The sequence below is a fragment of the Castanea sativa genome, chromosome 9, assembly GCF_040712315.1.
Source record: "Castanea sativa cultivar Marrone di Chiusa Pesio chromosome 9, ASM4071231v1".
Lineage (NCBI taxonomy): Eukaryota > Viridiplantae > Streptophyta > Magnoliopsida > Fagales > Fagaceae > Castanea > Castanea sativa.
This window is the reverse complement of record NC_134021.1, coordinates 43392500-43408526: the sequence shown is the minus strand read 5'-3', so window position 1 is coordinate 43408526 and position 16027 is coordinate 43392500. Positions and strand designations below refer to the sequence as shown.

General features: G+C 32.6%; 3 protein-coding genes across 3 annotated transcripts; all 3 read left to right on the top strand.

Moving 5' to 3' along the window:
• Nucleotides 1-3488: 3488 nt before the first annotated feature.
• Nucleotides 3489-5149, top strand: LOC142609955 (uncharacterized). Its single transcript, XM_075781682.1, has 2 exons — nucleotides 3489-4912; nucleotides 5016-5149. The coding sequence occupies exons 1-2, from the start codon at nucleotides 4604-4606 to the stop codon at nucleotides 5094-5096; spliced, it is 390 nt and encodes a 129-aa protein (XP_075637797.1). The 5' UTR covers nucleotides 3489-4603; the 3' UTR covers nucleotides 5097-5149.
• A 1163-nt stretch (nucleotides 5150-6312) lies between these two features.
• LOC142609268 (uncharacterized) lies at nucleotides 6313-9073 on the top strand. The gene is made up of 2 exons (XM_075780851.1): nucleotides 6313-8741; nucleotides 8812-9073. Exons 1-2 carry the CDS (start codon nucleotides 6313-6315, stop codon nucleotides 9071-9073), a joined length of 2691 nt encoding a protein of 896 aa, XP_075636966.1.
• A 5182-nt stretch (nucleotides 9074-14255) lies between these two features.
• Nucleotides 14256-15590, top strand: LOC142609267 (protein ANTAGONIST OF LIKE HETEROCHROMATIN PROTEIN 1-like). The gene is made up of 3 exons (XM_075780850.1): nucleotides 14256-14567; nucleotides 14829-15054; nucleotides 15133-15590. The coding sequence occupies exons 1-3, from the start codon at nucleotides 14256-14258 to the stop codon at nucleotides 15588-15590; spliced, it is 996 nt and encodes a 331-aa protein (XP_075636965.1).
• Nucleotides 15591-16027: the final 437 nt, after the last annotated feature.

Sequence of the window (16027 nt, the reverse complement as noted above, 5' to 3'; positions counted from 1 at the left end):
CAACTCAACCTAACATGTTTAACTCGTTTAATTAACAAGTCATGTAAAAGTCAATGCAAATGAGCCATTTTAAATAATCTATTTGATTAGCAAGTCATACCTAACCAATATAATTTTTATCAATTCTCATATATAAATAAAATTAAAATATAATTACAACCATAAATATAGTAATAAACATATAAAAATTACCATAAATTAAGCAATAATATCAAAAATAATTAATAACTTTAAAAGCTAAATGAGTTAAACAAGTTAGATAGGTTCGCATGTTGAACACAAACATGACCCGTTTATTAAACGGGTTAGCCGTGTCAACCCAAATATGTCCCAAATATATTCAGCCTCAACCCATAACCTGTTTATAAATAGGTTAATCGTGTTAGGTTCACGGGTTGTGTCAGATTTTGCCACTCCTTTTGTAGAACTTTGTTCCATTTTAGTTTTTTTTTTTTTATTAGTGAATACATATTTCTTGTACTTTATCCCAAAATAGATTTGTTGTTCACTTCAATGAATTCTAGTGTGTAGATAGAAGTTCGGGACCGTAAGTTCAAAGCTTTTGAGATTCTCTTTTCAACGATTAACAATTGATCTCGTAATCCCTTAACATATTCCCTCTTGCAACTCGCAAGACACAATATGTCAAAGTTTGAAATTTTCAATTTTTGTGAAGTTAATTCCATAACATCAATGAAGTGAGTTTTGGTTGGCAAATTAAAGGAATTCCAAACAAAATCTTGAAACCAAGCAGCTTGAATAAAAGAGCATCCCTGTAATAGGTGAGAGGTGGATTTCGCCCCTTCATTTCATAGAACACAAGCGTAACTAGGAGAAAATATTTCGATCAAAGAGGACAATATCATCATGCACATGGAGGCAGGGCGTGACAGATGGTATCAGAGCTGAGGACGGCTCTCCTCTGAGAGTGTGGGTGAAGCATTGGGTGCCAAGAGTCCCACATCGCTTAAGTGAGTGTCCAGAGCCTAGTTCATAAGGGGTGCCCTCCATTAATGCGTATGAGGCATTTTCCCACGAGGCTTGGTGTCATGTGGGAAGAACAAAACCTTGAGGGACTAAGAGAGCCTTCGGGCCGCCCATAGAGGACAAGATCATGCACATAGGGGCAGGACATGACAGATGGTATCAGAGCCGAGGATGGCTCTCCTCTAAGGGTGTGGGTGAGGCACTGGGTGGAGCCCCACATCGCTTAAGTGAGTGTCCAAAGCCTAGTTCATAAGGGGTGCCCTCCCTTGATGTGTAGAAGCCTTTTCCCCCGAGGCTTGGTGTCATGTGGAAAGAATAAAACCTTGAGGGACTAAGAGAGCCTTCAAGCCACCTAAAGAGGACAAGATAGTATCGTAGGTGTAGCCTGATAGCCTTTATTTGCCTGTTTACATTTTTGAGCCTATCCTCTTCCTCGACACAGGCTTTTGGTTCAAACGTTCCTCGGGTTGGTCTTATCAGAATTCTAGATAATGGTTTGTTTTCAGACAGGTCTTCTCTGGGCTAATTCCCTTGACCTTTGGGCCAAAATGCTTGGTTTGAGCCCATTCACTTTCCTTAATACATAATTGGGCCCCTTTGGGCTCAACCTAAGCCCAATCCTCTTTGATATTTCCTTCCCCCCCTCCCCACCACCCACCCACATTTATAATTTCATTTGCTTCTCAATAATGCACTCAAAGTTTTGGTTTATAATTTGAAGACTTCATTATTTATATTGGAAGTTTTTTGGCCCTAGCCTTTAGACCAATGTCAATGTTAGCAGTTTAGTGTCTCTTAACTAAATTTGTTATATTATAAAAATAAAAAGCCTAGATCTCACCGCGTTGCACTTGGCCTTAGTATGGTCGAAACCCATGGCAACAACTCAACAATAAGGACAACGGATTTTGAACAATAAAATTTGCCCACCTCCATATAGTTACGTTATTTTTTTTTTTTAAATGAGTATTTTTAATCAAAATAAAAAACTATCATATTATTAGATTTTTATATTGGTCATTATAAATTATTTTATTTTTATAGGATTTTAGACTAATGGTTCTTGAAGTTATGAAATAATAAATATGGTACAAGTTAATTTTAAGACCGAAAAAATTGAGTATGTTGATAACATAATCAATTTTTTTTCATACTCCATATTATAGTCTTGAGAGCTAAAATTATTTGTTCTTAACTATGTTATTAATTATATATAGAAGAAATTATTTATTTCCATAAAAAATGAAATGAAAATTATTTGTTTCACCAAAAAAAAATTAATTTCTTAGATAAAACATGACCCACGTAATAGCCTGAAGATTATTTTGCTCTTCAATCGTTAACAATCTTCATTTTGAAATAGATGTCTATCAAAAACTAATATTTATCCCATTAAAAAAAAAATAATTGTCATCCGTAATACCCAAATCTTAGATTTATTTTGGCGCAGGCGCGAAATGAAATATTGGTTTTCTGCTTTCACTTCTCTTTTGTCTCTCTTCCGTGTCTGTCTTTCACTTCTCTATCGCAAGGAGGAACTAATTTTTCAGAAGGTTTGTAATTTTTTCATCCATTTTTATTCCTCTTTCTAATGTCATAAATTGTACAGAGGTAGTCAAAGTATGCTAATATTAAGATAGTTGGGTCTAGCCTTACTCTGTATACTTGGCTTAGTCAAATGAAAGTTTATACGTTTCAGGTTAAAAAAAAAAAGACTTATTTTAATGGTGGTATGGTGTTTTCGGCTAAACATTGTTTGTATGCCGTTTTGATTTATATGCTTTACATCTACTCATTGAAGTCTCTTGGCCTTGATGTCAATCACGAGAAATTGGCTTACAGATGTAATTGTGTATGGGTTTGATGAATAAAGAAGATTCAGTCAATGCAATAGATTAATATTTTTTAAAAACTATAAATACACAAGGAAAATCCTTCACACTCTCTAATCTTACCGCTAGCATTCTTTCACCAGCCTGCATGAAAACTTGCTGTGTACACAAAAACCATGATTAGTATCAGTTCAATGTAACCCCACAATACCAATTATCTGAAAAAACATTCTTATAGGGTGATAAATTATTAGTTAGGTTTGCGTTATTGCTATACGTTCCTTGTTGGATTTATGTATAATGAATATGTGATTTGTGTTGATAATTATCTATATTGATACTTTTCTAAATAGATATGGGAAAGAAACGGATTCGTATAGTTAATGCTGAAATTGAGCCACAACCACAAGACCCATCACAGGGGTCATTAGGGCCTAATCAGTCACAAGACACACTACCTCTTGATCAATCACTTGGCCCATCAGCTAATCGATCAAGTGCCCTATTAGTGCCTCAACCTCAAGCAGATGATAATTTAGATGAGGAATCTACAGAAATAGAAGTTCAAATTACAGGTATTATGAAATTAAATAAATACTTTCTATTGTAGTCATTTTTCACAATACAATCTTAATTAAAAGTATGCTTTTGTTGTTGACCACATTTTTTTTTTTTGTATAAATAATAGACCATGCAGGTGTACGTAGCACACGTGGGATAACACGTATGTCTGAGATATGGAATTTAACTGATGGGAAAAAAGTCGAGTTATCTTTTAATGGCTGTTTTCAGCCAGTTGAGCGTGAAGGTATTATTTTTAATCGATTTGTGGGCACTGTTGCAAGAAAGCCCAACTTATGTCCAATTAATTATTTTAATTGGCGTAAAGTGCCTACTGACTACAAAGATAAATGTTGGACTATTATTGAAGTATTAAAATTCTAGTACCTAAAGCTATATTTATTTTTTGAAATTTTTAATGTTTCTTTCATGTGGTTACATTTTTTTTTTTTTTTTTGTATTTATGATTCAGTCAAAATTTCACATTTCCAAAAATGAGGAAGAAAGAAAGATTATCAAACGTTTGACTTTAAAGGGTTTGGGTGAAAAGTGGAGGAATTGGAAGTGCGCCTTGAAAGCAAAGCATTATGATGAGTCAAAAACTGCAGCAGGGATAGTAGCTGAGGCCCCAAGTACAGTGAATCGCCAAGATTTTGCTACACTTGTAAACTTTTGGTTTAGTAGAGATGGACTGGTATATATAACATTATCTTATACATTATGGCATCTAATGCTTTGGTAGAACACTTATTCATAAATACAAATGAAAAGAAAAGTGAATTAACTTTAAGTTTAATCAGTGTGTTTTTATGTTGAATGTAGGAACGTAGCAGGGCTGGTAAGAAAGCCAGTAAAAAGAAAAAAGATGTACACACTGCAGGATCAAAATCTTATGCACAACATGCCTTTGATATGGTAATTACAAAGTTAGTACTTGGAAATAGTTTGTGTATTTTGCTTACATTCATTTGCATCCATTAAAATAATTAATATATTTGTGATGCAGTTCAAAAAAGATGGGGTTGCACCAAATCGAGGGAAGCTATATGTAAAGCTTCACAAAAAAAAGGATGGGATGCCTGTTAATGAGGATGCAAGTGAGAAAATTGTATGTGTCATCATATTTTTTTAGTATAAGAACTTTATTTCTACCATTCTCCATTTTTTTTTAAAACAAAATTTATAATTATTATCCTGATTCTTAGGACAAACTGAAGGAGTTCATGAGTCAAGAAGCTAGTGACTTGCCTGAAGGTGCAAATGGAAGTATAGCATGGTCTTCCACAGATGCGTTTTCTAAGGTAATGGGTAAAGAGAAACATGGTCGTGTGCGGGGTTTAGGATTCGGGCCAACTCCTTCTAACCAAAGTGGCTCAAAAAATAGCTGTTATGGAGGGATAAAGATAACTAGTGAAGATGAGAGGTTGAAAGATGAAAAGATACGTCGCTTGACAGATAAAGTATCAACCTTAGAAGATAAGTTGGCAATGGTTATGCAGCATATTCAACTCCCTGCTAATACTGATTTACAGGTTATAAATATGTGATATATTCTTTATGCTTTGCATGTTTTGTTAGGATTACTAAATTATGTTATTTTATATCTTTATATTATTGTTTTACTTTATAATTTAGGATAAAGGTGTGGCTAGTGGTTCCCCTCATCAACAATCTCCATGGCATCCCTTTGCTGCAACTGATGAAATGGAAATCTGAAGTAAGTTTTATTTTATTGTATTTCTTTCTAATTGATAATTAATCAACTTTTTTTTATTTTTAAAAATTTTTTTGATTTAGGATTCTAACCAGAAAGAAAACCACTTAATATTTTCAAATGTTATTCAATAGAAGTATTGTGAATGACAACATACTTTGTCTAATGGAGATATATTGTTTCTGATATTACAAGAAAGATGAAAATATATTGGAGAAATAAAGAGGGAGCATTGGAGCAATGAAGAGGAAGCATATTTCACTGTTGTAGTGATTCTTGGTGATTAATGCTTTCAAAGCAGAATATTATGGCCTTAATTTTTATTGTTGCTTGCCTAATTAGTTTATGTTTGCTTGGGTACCAAGCAAACATAAACTCAATCTCTCTTTCTCTTTGGGTGTTCTGATCTCTCCACTGATTCGAGGTAAATATTCTCTCATTCACGCTTTTATTTTATTTTTATTTTTTTGTGTATGTGGATCTTGGATTTAAACTTTAAAGTTTATATACAAAGCTAATGTCTTTCTCTATTTTTTTTTTGTAAAGATTTTATTTTATTTTGTGTCTGTGACTGTTTATGGTTCCTTTTCATTGTTATGAATTCAAACCTAATAAAACTTAATGCAATTTTTCTCAAAAAAAAAAAAAAAAAACAAACCAAACCAATTTTATGGACGGTGCTTTGATGTATACTTATAAAAGATTGATTTTTTCATAAAGACGGCTTTGGTTTGCTTTTTATGTTAAAATATCCACCCGTTAAAAAAAAATCTCTATACTTTTACTTTTCATTATGTTAGAAAATTTGCATGACTATTAGTGTTATAAAATATGTAGAAAAAAGTGTTTATTAGGTATTATGTTTTTAGAGAGTACTTATATTACATTAATTGTAATACATTCTAATACCATAATTTTGCAAATAATTTCTTTCAGATTTCACTTCTAATAGTGTTTGTGATTAGTTTAATATATTCCAATTCACTTAGGTAGGTCTACCAATAAAAATTTTTTGGCTGACCAAATTAAACTAAACCAGACTTAGACCGTAATTGATGGTGCAAGTTTGTAATTTTTTGGGCAAGGATTTATCATGTTCCTACATTTAAAGGAGGTAGGCCTAATAATGGTGCAAGTTTGTAATTTAATGTTTTTTTTATGGTCTTATTAATTTAATTTCAGCTTTATTTAATTTATCTTGTAGAGCAATTGATACCCATGGATAAGAGTTGGATGAAAAAGCCTAGGCATTCAAAAGAGTATGTACTAGGGATTAATGACTTTTTGAAGTTTGCATCTAAAGTAAAGACTATAGATGGGATGATTTCATGTCCTTGTGAAAAATGTGTGAATTCAACTATGCTTGATGTTAATACTGTACGGGATCACTTAGTATCTTTTGGATTTTGCAATGGTTATGAATGTTGGTTTTTCCATGGAGAACCCTTGACTACTACAACAACTTCTTGTGAAACTAGTACAAGTCATGTCCAAGAGACCTTGAATGCACAAGAATTCTTGAATTCACAAGACATTTCCACTGAATATGGTGATATACCTAATATGATGCATGATTTATTGCGTGGCCACATAGTGAATGAATCTGGAGATAGTAATAATTCTTCAGTACCACTAGAAGAAGTCCCAAATGTGCAACAATCTAGGCAAGTTCCTAATCAAGAAGCGCAAAGGTTTTACAATTTACTTAAAGATGCTGATCAACATTTGTATGAAGGGTGCAAGAATTTTAGCAAGTTGTCTGCCATTGTGCATTTATATCAGTTAAAGTGTCTTAATGGTTGGAGCAATAAGTCTTTTACAATGTTGCTCCAGATTTTGAAAGATATGCTTCCTTTGGATGCGAAGTTACCGAAAGACACATATGAGGCTAAGAAAATTATTAAGGATTTAGGACTTGGTTATGAGAAGATTGATGCATGTATAAATGATTGTATGTTATTTTGGAAAGAGAATGCCAATGATGAAGAGTGTAAAGTCTGTCATACTTCCAGGTGGGAAACAAATGAGAATGATAAGAAAAATAGTGGAAATGATAAGGAGAATAATGGGAAAGGTAAGAAAAATAGTGGGAAAGATAAGGATAATTTGATGAATGCTTCACTCAAGACAAGAAAGAAAAAAGCTGCTAAGGTTTTGCGTTGGTTTCCTTTAAAGCCAAGACTACAAAGGTTGTTTATGTCTCCCAAAACAGCTTCTTCAATGAAATGGCATGCTGAGGGTCGCACAAAAGACGGAATAATAAGACATCCCGCTGATTCTCTTGCTTGGAAAACATTTGACAATCATTATGTAGATTTCTCATCTGACCCTCGCAATGTTAGACTTGGATTAGCGGCTGACGGATTTAATCCTTTTGGGAATATGAGTACTAGTCATAGTACATGGCCTGTTGTTTTGATTCCATACAATCTACCTCCTTGGATGTGCATGAAGAGATCTTCTTTCATGTTATCCTTGCTTATACCTGGGCCAAGTTCACCTTTAAATGATATAGATGTGTATTTACAACCTTTAATAGAAGAATTGAAGGAATTATGGGATGATGGAATATCAACGTACGACGTGTCTTCTAATGAGAATTTCAAGATGCATGCAGCATTGATGTGGACGATAAATGATTTTCCTGCATATGGTGATTTATCTGGTTGGGGCACTAAAGGGGAATATGCATGTCCTCCTTGTAATTTTAATACTCGATCTCAGTGGTTAAAATATGGAGGGAAATATTGTTATATGGGCCATCGACGATTCTTGGAAGAAGATCACAGCTTCCGTAAAGATAGAAAATTTTTTGATGGGACCGAGGAAATGGAAAAAGCTCCTGTTATACCATTTGGCATTGACATCATGGTGCAAACTGAAGGCATTAATTGTATTTTTGGGAAGAAAAAGACCAAAGTCCAAAAAAAAAAGAGAAAGAGAAAGGAAGATGTAGACCAAGAACCAAAAGGATGGAAGAAGAGAAGTATATTTTTTGAATTGCCTTATTGGGAGAATCACATGTTGCGGCATAATCTTGATGTGATGCATATAGAAAAAAATGTTACAGATAATGTACTTGGCACAGTTCTAGAATTGCCACGCAAGACTAAGGATAACTTGAAGGCACGTCTTGACCTAAAAGATATGGGTATAAGACATACACTTCACCCAGAAAAGAGGGGAGATGATAAGACATATATGCCACGATCTTGTTTTACAATGGTCCAAAAAGAAAAGGATAGTTTCTTGAGAGTTTTGAAGAAAATAAAAGTTCCAGATGGCTATGCTTCAAACATTTCACGTTGTATCCAACTTAAACAACGCAAAATTTCTGGTTTGAAGAGTCATGATAGTCATATTATAATGCAACAACTTCTTCCAATAGCAATAAGAGGAGCTTTACCAAAGAAAGTCAGTATGGCTTTAATAGATTTATCTTGTTACTTTAGAGAAGTATGTTCCAAAGTCCTACAAGTAGAAGATCTTGAGAAACTTGAGTCTCGAATTGCAATGACATTATGTGAATTGGAAAAAATATTCCCTCCTTCTTTCTTTACTGTCATGGTTCATTTAGTTATCCATTTGGCCACTGAAGCGAAGATTGCTGGACCAGTCCATTATCGGTGGATGTATCCCATTGAGAGGTAAGTCATAATAATTTAAAATTTTCAATGAAATCTATTATTCCACTATTGATCTTTTGTTTCTAAATAGGTATCTCTTAAGACTTAAGTCTTATGTGCGTAATAAAGCTCATCCAGAGGCGTCTATTGCTGAAGGATACATTGCAGAAGAGTGCTTAATATTTTGCTCGCGATATTTGGAATCAGTTGAGACAGTATTCAATAGACCCATTAGAAATGTTGATGATGCTACAGGAGCAATGTCGAATATTCAACTTGATTCAACTGAATGGGTACAAGCACATCGTTATGTTCTATTCAATAGCAATGAAATTATTCCATTTCGCAAGTAAGTAATATTGATAAATATGATTCATATCTAATCATGTTAACCAAATGATAACTCTTAATAATAACACATGCTACATTTGTTTATATAGGTTACACAAGGAACGAATAAAGAGCAGAATACGTCCACGTCGCGTACCAGAAGAAGTTATTAATAAGATCCATATAGAAGAGTTTTGTGACTGGTTTCGAAATTATGTAAGTAATTCATTATTAATATTTTTTAGCATACAATAGAAGTAATATAAGGGTTACTCAGCTCATATTGATATATCATATATAATTTTAGGTTGTGGCCATGAGTAATACTGAGAAGGTGAAACTTACTGATAAAGTTAGATGGCTTGCTGAAGGACCCAATACTGAAGCTAGACAAATGAAACGATATGTTGTCAACGGTACTAAATTCCGAACAAAAGATAATGAGGAAAATAAGAAAACTCAAAACAGTGGAGTCAGTGTAGAAATAGGAGGCATTACTTACTACGGTGTTCTATCTGACATAATTGAATTGAATTATTATGATAATCTGAGATACATATTATTCAAATGTGATTGGGTTGACGTTGATACAGGTAGGGGATATAAGATAGATGAATTTGGGTTCCCCCTGTCAATTTTTCACATTTAATACATGTTGGGAAGAGAATAACAGATGACCCATTTATTTTGGCATCTCAAGCTTCACAAGTATATTATGTTGAAGATGAAAGAGACAAGGATTGGCTTGTTGTTGTCAAAACAAAACCAAGGGATGTGTTCGACGTTGGTAATGGCGATTTGAGTGATAATGATGTAGACATTTATTGTGATAATGAGCCATATGATACAGTGATTGAAAATCCACCTAATAATGTGAATGACGACCTAAATTGGGCTCGAAATGATGTGGATGGAACCATAGTCGATAGGCCACTTCCACTTGATGAAGAGAATTTTATGGATGATTCTGAGTATGAAGAAGATTACTAGTCACAAGAGGGAATGTGTTTCATTGTTTTAGTGATTCTTGGTGATTAATGCTTTAAAAGAAGAATATTGTTTCATTGTAGCTTGCCTAATGAGTTTATCATTGCTTGAGTACTAGTTTATAATTTTTTTTATTGTAATGTGTCTAGTGACTATTTTGGATTTGAAACAATAATATCGCTTGCAATATTTACTTTGTTAGTGTGAATTTTTAAATTGTGGATTTAAAACAATATTTTCTCAGCTACTAGGACTAACCTTTTTGCCAAGGTGTATGAGCCATTTTATTTTCAAAAATTTTATTAGACTAATACATAAATAGCATTATACCTGGTCCAATAGCTTGGAAATTTATGCTCTTCTCATTTCTTTAGTGTTAGTTGAGTTCCCGCACGATGGGCGAGGAAAGTTATCATTAGTTTTTTCCAATATTTCAATAATTTTAGCCAAGAATCTTATAGCTTATTAATTGGTTGGCACATTTCTAATAGAGATATACAAGGTTCAAATCCCCCACCCCAACAATCGATGTATAAAAAAAATTATTTCAATAATTTTTCGAGTAAAAAAATTATAATATTTAGTTATTTTATATACAAAATAGAAAGACAATAAGAATATTGTAGTGATTTGATTATACTATATATGTGTGTGTGTGTGTGTGTGTGTGTGTGTGTGTGTTTACAAATTGAAAATTGGATGATATAGTAGCTAATATAGGCAAAGCATGTTTTATGCCTACTAAAGAAAATGCAAATATCATTTAATTATTATTATTTTTACATTCTTGATTTTGTGTAACTAAATTATTTTTTTCCTTTTTGTTCGACATTGTTTCAGTTGTTGCAAAACCAACTTAATTTGAGCAAGAATACCATATTTCAAACCAATTGTTTCTCACCTATAAAAAAAATTCAATTTTTTCTTGTATAAATCTTAGAAAAATGATATTAAAATTTCATTATGCTTAAAATAAACAAAATAACAAAATAAACATATTTATTCTATTAGTAATCTTTCTAATCACATAAAATAAATACTAAGTATTAGTCCCCCCCCCCCCCCAACACACACACACACACACACACACACACACACACACACACACATATATATATATATATTACATGTCACTAAAATGAGTTAGGAAATTATGGTCTTTTCAATAGATGTTTGACACCGCACTAAGATTGTTAAGGATAAAAATCTTCACAATTTAAACCAGTAGATAATAGTAGTAAAACTATGGTTTGGGGGGTATTTTTATCATTTAGTGATTTTAGGGTTTTTTTTTTTTGTTCATTGTAATCATTCCTAATGTATTTTGTAAATTTGGAGGTCTAGGGTATATTGTTCATTTTGAAAATTTTAAAAATATTTCACCAGTTATGGAGATTCTAAAGATATTTTGGTCATTTTACAATTCTAGGGGTATTTTGTGTCATTCGGAGTATTTTAGATGTATGATGTTCTCATTAGCGTATTAGTTTTCTACATTGGAGTATAAAAATAAAAATAAAAAAAAGAACAAAAATGACTAAACTTTGTAGTTTTGTATTTAGAAAACACCTATAGAAGCACAAAAAAAAAAAAAAATATATATTGTAGCAGTTGGGAAACCGCTCCAAAAAAAAAAAATTGTAGTTTTGTATTTAGAAACCACCTATAGAAGCACAAAAAATAAAGTATATTGTAGTAGTTGGGAAACTGCTGTAAAAAAAAAGTATATTGTAGCGGTTACAAAAAAACTGCTGCTACAAAGAGACTTACAGTAGCATTTGAAAATCCACTACAATAAACATTCTATAGTAGCATTTTTGGTAAGTGCTACAAAAAAGACCACTGTTATATCTCATATTTTTTGTAGTACTAAGGCCAAGTGTCTTGTAGCTGAATTAGTATCTCTCAATATATAAAGACAAAGTACTTGGGAGTCCGGAGAAAAAAGGTCTAAACTGCGAGATGAACAACATATTGTAATTATTTCTTAAAAAAAGGTTACTAAAAGCTCTTTTAAGGGATAAGTTGAAGCAAATTTTGATGTGGCTTTCTAGAAGATTGGGGACAAAGGTTAACTTTTGGTCTTGTGCTAATTATATGAGTTGATTCATGCAACGCTTATAAGGCAATGTGTTTGAGGAAAAGCTTCATTTTGAAAATTTAACTATTGTGACAATATGTTAGCAAAACTCAATTATTTATTGTTTAAAGATTATGATATTTGTTATCAGTTTTAAAAGTTTTTAGTGAGTGAATGTTGCTTTCAATAAATAGGTTCTAAGAAACTATCATAGTAAAATAATATTCATATGTTAAATAGATACTCTAAGTTTGTGTATAATAAAATTCTTGTATGAATAAGATTAGTGTATGGCTTACATTTTATAGTACATGGTTTCACAAATTTTCAAATAAAAGTTCTATATTTAAAATAATAAATGAAAATTTTATTAAAATGAATTAACAAAGAAGGAAAAATATTATTATCAACTTCATTAATCAATTGTTTCAGATGTATGTAAGGAAAGATTTAAAAAATGTAATTATGTCAAATAATTAAGGAATTTATATTGCTTTTTATTTTTTTTATACAAAATTTAGTCACAAAATTAATTGTAGCTCAAGGCTGCAATTTCCTTTTAAAAAAATTAATATTATTACATATTTTGAAAATCTAATCGTTAGATTGCATGTTCTTTACGCTTTTAATACACATGTCAAATTTTGTGCCAATCGGATATTATTTACTATATAATTTATAAATTTATATTTTATGCATAATTTTAAATTACAAAAACTTGCAATTTAAACAATTTATTGATGACATAGCTATTAATCAAATTTTGCAAACAATGAGGATATAGGAAAAAATTATAATTGAATGGTGGATTTGTCAAAATTCACTTTTAATAAAAAGATATTGAGGTTGCGTTTAACATTGACTTAAAAGCCTAGTTTTTTTTTACTATTTAGCTTATTTTTGCTACTATTCATGAGTTTTATTGCAATTTTTGATACTATTCATAGGACCCATTATACTATTTTAACTAACTTTTAACTTTATTTACAACATTTTTAGTAAAAAATTTTCAATTTTAATTAAATAACTCTTCTCAAACGAATTCTGAGGAAGGTTATAAGCTTAAGAGCACTTGCAACAGTGGAGCTAAATAGCTATATAGCTATTTTAGCTCCACCAAAACACCAAAAAGAAGCATGCAGCAGTGGAGCTAAATCTATATTTTTTTAGCTCATTGCTACAGTGCACATCTATAGATAGATGTGCACTGTTCATGAGAGCTAAAAAAAATTAATTTTTTATTTTGTGTTCACATTACCTTTTTATTGTGATGTTTTTATTGTAGTAAGATGTATTATTTTATTGTGGTAGATATATTATTTTATTGTGATGTTTATATTATTTTATTGTGTTGAAAGCTAAAATAGATCCACTGCTGCAGCATATGTGTAGGTAAAATAGATAAAGTAACTTTTAGTGAAGTTAAATTGCTAAATTTTTAGCTCCACTGCTATGGATGCTCTAACACATCATAGATAACTTTTTTTCCCCTAATACGAGGATCAGAAGGTAATTTAAAAAAAGAAGATGCCAAAACTAGGCGGGATTTTAAGTGAATTCCCTTCCAAAACGGAGGCCTTAAACTGAACTCCCACACTCCCATTCATAACTCACAAATCACAATCACTCTCCCCCCTACTGATTGCTTCGTTCCGTCATATCGCCACTGCGCCACTGTTAATCACCACCGTAAGCCTTATTCTTCTAAACTTCATAATTAAAAAATTACAAATAATAAAAAACTAGTTTTTATATTTGTTTATTTTTTTTTTCTTTTAATATCTCAAATGCCTGTTTGCTTCCTAAAAAAAATTGAAAAAAAAAAAAAACTATTACTTATTTGGATGTATTGCTATTTGCTAAGTATTGTTAAAAAAAAAAAAAAAAAAAAAAATTGCAGTGATGGCTCGGCCAGCAATGGACCATGGGAGGAGAATGATGGATCAGAGGAAGAAAATTCTAGCAGTGTCATTTTTCACTTGCATATGTTGCAGATAACGTGGATGATGATGATGATGATGTTTTTGTGTGCAATGATGATGGTTTATAGGCAGAGGAGGGTTAGAAGAAGCACAAGACTAGGTTGGGGTGACAAAGTGTTTGACAGAATTAATGAAAGAGCGGTTAATATGAATAGAATGGTTTGGATTGACGATGCGGCCACTATAAACAATGTACGTATGGATAGGCGCGCGCTTAGGAAGCTTTGTGACATGATTTGTACACATGGGAAGTTAAGGGAGTTGTCAAATGTAGGAATAGATGAGATGGTAGCGTCTTTCTTAAAAGTACTTGCTCGTGATGGAAATGATGGAGTTGTAGGAAGACAATTAGATTCGTGCGGCTTCAATGCTGTGTTGTGTGCTGTACTTCGTCTTCATGACATCCTTTATAAGAAACCGGAGCCTATGCGAGAGAATTGTAGTGATGAGAATTGGAAGTGGTTTAAGGTATGATACCTTTAAATTATTTTATGTATTTTTTAGGGGACGGAGTTTACCTCCAACACACTATGTGGTGACTCTCAAATGGCTATTCATGTATACTTTTAGCCACATGACTTATTTAATGAGTTGTGTGATATAATACACATGGATGGTTTTAGCACATAGTGGTTTGGAGGAAAATTTTGTTCTACCATTAAATTGTTTTATGTATTTTATTTGGATTCATTAATATTGTTCTAATAACATAGATTGTTACGTTGGTAGAATTGCCTAGGTGCATTAGATAGGGCCTACATTCAGGTGACTGTACCGGTTGAAGATTGGCCTAGGTATCGAACTAGGAGCAATGAAATAGCCACCACTGTGCTAGGAGTATGTTCGCATGATATGCAGTTTATTTATGTGTTAGCTGGTTGGGAGGGTTCAGCTGCAGATTATAGAGTTTTGAGAAATGCTATTTCTAGAAAAAATGGGCTGAAAGTCCCTAAAGGTAACACAATGCTTATGTAACACTGAGTTTTGGGCATTTGCGTATTTTTTACATCTTACAATTTGGCAATTGTGTTAGGTTACTACTACTTGTGCAATGCTTATGACATCAATTGTGAGGGATTCCTTGGGCCTTATAGAGGACAGCAGTACAATTCATATTATTGGAGGCAAGACCGCCAACCGACTACCCCTCAAGAGTTTTTTAATATGAAGCATTCTTCTGCTAGGAATGTCATCGAGAGAGCCTTTGATCTACTGAAAGGAAGATGGAGAATACTTGGGAGTAGATCCAGTTATTCAATTGAGATCCAAGTTAGGATCCTATTAGCTTGCTCTTTACTACATAACCATATCATAAGGGAGATGCCAGTGGACTCCCAAGAGAGCATCCCCTTTTCTAACATCTCAGAGGGTCAAGAGTTAGAAGGTGATCATATAACACATTTGGAGTCATCAGATGCATGGAATGAATGGAGAGATATCTTAGCAAGGGAGACGTTTGACCATTGGAGAGCCTCTAGGCATGAAAGTTGAAAAGGTCTTATTTCTTTTCTGTTTCATTTTATTATACTTTGCCCTCATGTAAATTTGGCAAATTCTAATTCAGTTTGCACTTTTGCAATAAGTTGTGCAAATGAATGCTTCCTACCCTCTTTGGTTCCTTGTTTGTTGCTGCTTAATGAATAATGTGACTAGGAAGGACTTAAAACTTGCTTTACTGGGTACCTGAAATCCCTCCAAGGAGTTGGAAAAGATCTTTAAGGTTCTGAATATTAGTGATGAGCAGTAGGTTTACTTATTTATTTGATTTTTTGCAAGAGATATTGAATCTGTGGTGGCAAATGATTTGGAAGGTCCTGAATGTTTATGAGGAGCCTGTGACTTGAAAGGTTTATTTTAGGCATTCTATTACAAGTATTTTTGGGATAGTGTGATCCAACAAAGTGAGGCTTTAAAAGAGGTCCACCGTC

What these genes read in the sequence shown, in the direction of transcription:
- LOC142609955 (XM_075781682.1), top strand. Translation starts at nt 4,604, where the DNA reads ATGAGTCAAGAAGCTAGTGACTTGCCTGAAGGTGCAAATGGAAGTATA. An exon ending in CTGCTAATACTGATTTACAG is followed by an intron (nt 4,913 to 5,015) that starts GTTATAAATATG and finishes TTTATAATTTAG; the next exon opens with GATAAAGGTGTGGCTAGTGG.
- LOC142609268 (XM_075780851.1), top strand. Translation starts at nt 6,313, where the DNA reads ATGGATAAGAGTTGGATGAAAAAGCCTAGGCATTCAAAAGAGTATGTA. An exon ending in TGGATGTATCCCATTGAGAG is followed by an intron (nt 8,742 to 8,811) that starts GTAAGTCATAAT and finishes GTTTCTAAATAG; the next exon opens with GTATCTCTTAAGACTTAAGT.
- LOC142609267 (XM_075780850.1), top strand. Translation starts at nt 14,256, where the DNA reads ATGGTTTGGATTGACGATGCGGCCACTATAAACAATGTACGTATGGAT. An exon ending in AGAATTGGAAGTGGTTTAAG is followed by an intron (nt 14,568 to 14,828) that starts GTATGATACCTT and finishes TTACGTTGGTAG; the next exon opens with AATTGCCTAGGTGCATTAGA. An exon ending in TGGGCTGAAAGTCCCTAAAG is followed by an intron (nt 15,055 to 15,132) that starts GTAACACAATGC and finishes CAATTGTGTTAG; the next exon opens with GTTACTACTACTTGTGCAAT.